Raw genomic sequence first — 4,071 nt, 5'->3', positions numbered from 1 at the left:
CGCTATACTTCTGCATCCTACAAATTAAACCAAAATTACACCAAAATATCAACAAAAATCAAAAAGGCTTGACTTCAGATAGTGTGTTATAACTCCTTCCATATCCCATAGTCTATTTTCCTGTGGTTAGCTAGTAAATATTTGTAACCAAAAAAATTTCATCTAGATTAGTACCACTAGCTTTGATTCACAGTGCTTCATCATTTTAGTCAAAGGTTCCATCTTCAATAGAAACAATCCAATCATCCCTTCGATCTTTCGACATTTTGATAAATGTCTCTCTCCATCCTTGGTTTTGAAGAACTTTCACCGCCTTCACATACGTGTGCCTTCCAACATGTGCCCCCATTGAATCCAAAATTTCTAAGCATTCAGAGATGGTATATTTTGTTTTATCCTCTAGTTTAGCTTTAGCATTTTCAGCTAACATCTTTAACGACTCTCCGATCTCATTAGCCTTGTTTTCTTTCCTGCCACGTCTACTACTAATCGGTGTACGTGAACGGCTACGAAATTGGTTATCTACATTTTCTTCCATCTCACCAGCTACATCACCACTATCATTGGGAACATGGGTACTTCTGTGGCTACCACTTGGTGTTTGCGAGCGACGACGAAAATCAACATTTTCTTCCATCCTATCAGCCGTGACACCACCATTAGGGAAGACCTGTGTATCTAATGGTTGCGTGGGACTTCCATTTTCAGTCATATCTATCTCATCTTCACCATCGGTAGAAGAGAAACCACCTTCTTGTGTCTGTCTAAGATTTCCCGTTGCCATGGTATCACCAAATATAGTTTGTAGCTTCCGATATTCGGGGCAACCAGAGACACGGAACACCTTTGTTCGTGGAAAATTCTGTTAGTTAATGAAAAGTTAGTATTTCATCAAAATAAAAATGTTGCTGGATAGCTAAAAAAAGAAGGTAAAGTAGTTGAACACCACCTTCACTTGCTCATCCCACCATTCATTTGAGGCCTCTACGGTACACAAAACAGGATCCCAGCCTAATCCGGTGTTATCTTCCACGAGTTTCTTATGATCTTTGTACTTTTCCTTCAACTTGGTGAATTTGTTCTTGAACGACTTCAAAGAATATTTCAACCTAAACTTCTTATGAAACTGCTTCCTAATGTCAGTCCAATCATGCTTTGAAAAGGTTCCTGTTTGCCTATTTTGGCCACATATTCGGACCTTATCTAACATCAACTCTATGAAATGTGACTCATGTACTGGAGACCAATTGGCCGGAACTTCGTTAGCATCTTCAAACGAAGGCAATGGGGATTGGTTTGAACTTGAAGCCATAATCTAATAAACAAGGAAGACGCAAGATGATAAATACTTCCTACTACAGGACATGAATACACTGCAACCAAAGTATCAAATTAACTTAACATTCAGCAGTTCATGGGAGAACTGAAAAATGTTTTATATAAATGCACATCTCATCGCAAATAGACGGAAACCTTAGACGCACCCTTGGAATATGCTAACTGGACTTCATGAGAGGATTGAAAGTTCAGTAGGCATAGCCAACTTGATAACGTTGTTCTTCTCATGATTGATGATACCAAATCAATTTATTATTCATATGATTAATTGCTAAGTAATTCCTTATTCATTAAAACTACACCCACCGGCTCTCTTAAATCATGATAAACATCCCAACCAAAATGAAAATTTTAAAGATTCAACTATACTAACAAAACAAATTAATAGAATCCACAGTCAAAAGTTGTAAGATCTCTAAAATTTCAATTTGTTTCATTTAAATTTTTTAATCTACATCTAATGAAGAAAAATTAAAAAAGATGGGAAAGATGATATCATGACTTACATCAACTACTTACAGAAGTTTTAAGATAATCAGATCTACATAAACAAATCAATATACATTCAAAAAAATCAAAAAAACAAAATAAATCATGCAACAAATCAAAGTTTTAAGATAATCAGATCAAAGGCTTCGGTACTTCTACAATCTGGAAAAAAAAAATGCTACAAAGAACATAAATCTCATCAATTTTCTTTAAATATTTATACCTTTCAATGGTATTACCCCTTTGTACTCTTCCTAATCCAAGCTGCTCTGAATTTTTTTTTTTTCTAGGAAGACGAGTTCGAATGAGAGAGGAAAGTGTATTAAGAAGGAAAGAAAAAGAAAAAAGAAAAAAAAGACGACATCACCGAGGAGAAGTTTAGAAGCAACTTCTGGGAGAAGTTGGAAGTCGAGTTTTTTCACTCCAAAAAAAAGCTACTTTTTTGCTTAAATAAGTTGGTGTATAATTTGTCATCCAAACATGCTTTTGACTCTTTGACTTAAATAAGTAGAAAAGTTACTTCTGTTTTCATATCCAAACGACCTATTAGACTGTCGCAGGGACTATATGAGGAACGAAGATAAACAGAAAAGGGAGGCCGGTTTTGGGAGGTCGGCTGCTATGCCGAAAACGAGAGAAGAAAAGGAGGCGCGGCTAGAAGCTGTCAAGAGGGGAAGATAAGGGTTAGCGATTCTTGTGTTTTCATTTCCAATTCGATTAGCTAGTTAATCTCTAATATATTTGTTTATGGCTTTTGAGAAAGCCATGTTTTGCTAATTATTTTGTAACTAGGATTTTTATGGTTGAAATTACATGGGTATTTGGCCATTTTTGATTAATTGGATTATATAGCAATAACCCATTTTGATTTGAATAAATAATTTCATGATATTATATATTGATCTAATGATAATATGAGTTGTTGCTTCACCGGTTTCGTATAACCTTTGTGCATAATTGTTAGGATCGAAAATATATTTGTCTACTTATTTGATATTTCATGCTTGGGTTAAATCCTTCGATGGGGTATGCTTAGAATAGCCAGGTATTATTTGAGAACTTATATTTAGTTTCGTATAAATTTCTCGCTAATGCAATTTGATGGTGCATGCTTTGGTTTAGTCTTTTGATGTGCCATGCTTAGGGCGTCCCAGTGATATTTGCGACTCTAATAAATATAATAGGTGACGTCAATAGAACGAATAATAAATAATTCATGAATTATGTTTCATTTCAGTATTGAATAGAAATAGTGGTGGATACATTAAACCCTGGTTACCAACTCTCCCATTTGATTCGTTTTGTTACTTTAGTTTATTTTTCTTATTGTCCTTATTCTTTCAAAAATCCAAAAACATCTTTATTTGTTAGTCCATTAGAGATATTGATTAGAGTATTTCCACCGCTCCCTGTGGGTTCGACCCGTACTTGCCTCTGTCTACCAGTTAGACACTGGGCGATTGCTGTTATTACATATAGGGTTTCCCGAAATCCTATCAGTCTAAGAGCTAAAGCTTGGTATCGTTAAGAAGAACATCTTCTTACCGCAAATCAGGTAGGTTTTCTGTCTTTTGTCTATTTTAAGATTGGTCTAATGGGTCTGGAAAGATTCCTCTAGGATTGTTCGCAAAAGATTAATAAGAAGGAGTTCAAGGTCTGTTTAGTGATAGATTATTACAATCTTCATCGTAATTGAACGGGGTTGTGGTATGAGTTTTGTGGTAACTGACGGGAACTGTTTTGTTTCTTTTTCCTGATTAATCTTTGATGTACAATAAGTCGTTAGTTCTTTATATATGTGGTCTTAGGTTTAGCTACTCCTAGTAGGTTTATAAATTCTCAGTTCATATAAAACGTTTTCCATGATTATGATGTAGTATACACAGAAAGGGGACGGTAGTTGTGTTACCCAATTGGGCTTGGAAAAATCACACTCTCCGTGATCATAGTAAATGATTTCGTTAGTCAACTGCTGATGTATACATTTTGTAGGATCTGTATATACACTAATAGTTAATTTACTTGTGATGCAGCCTTCAATGGATCTCACGACATGATGAAAACGTTAGTGTTAATATTCTATTTTATAGGCGGGATTAAGACTGTAATAACGGGGAATGTGAGGTAAATATGAGTTTAGGAACTAATTTGAATACTAAGTGCTACTTATTATCGTTTACATTTGGAGTAAGAAATTTGTTTGACCATTTAAAGTCCTGGGAGGTCAGTGAAGTTAGTTTTCTT

At 35.1% G+C, this 4,071-nt stretch overlaps 1 protein-coding gene across 1 annotated transcript; it reads right to left on the bottom strand.

Moving 5' to 3' along the window:
* Positions 1-205: 205 nt before the first annotated feature.
* Positions 206-1,343, bottom strand: LOC113294486. Its single transcript, XM_026542882.1, has 2 exons — positions 950-1,343; positions 206-862 (listed from the first exon to the last, which is right to left on the bottom strand). Exons 1-2 carry the CDS (start codon positions 1,310-1,312, stop codon positions 206-208), a joined length of 1,020 nt encoding a protein of 339 aa, XP_026398667.1. The 5' UTR covers positions 1,313-1,343.
* Positions 1,344-4,071: the final 2,728 nt, after the last annotated feature.

The sequence above is a fragment of the Papaver somniferum genome, chromosome 7 (assembly GCF_003573695.1).
Source record: "Papaver somniferum cultivar HN1 chromosome 7, ASM357369v1, whole genome shotgun sequence".
In the NCBI taxonomy this organism is placed as follows: Eukaryota; Viridiplantae; Streptophyta; class Magnoliopsida; order Ranunculales; family Papaveraceae; genus Papaver; species Papaver somniferum.
This window is presented reverse-complemented; position numbering and strand designations above follow the sequence as displayed.

What these genes read in the sequence shown, in the direction of transcription:
- LOC113294486 (XM_026542882.1), bottom strand. Translation starts at nt 1,312, where the DNA reads ATGGCTTCAAGTTCAAACCAATCCCCATTGCCTTCGTTTGAAGATGCT. An exon ending in GGTGGGATGAGCAAGTGAAG is followed by an intron (nt 863 to 949) that starts GTGGTGTTCAAC and finishes ATTAACTAACAG; the next exon opens with AATTTTCCACGAACAAAGGT.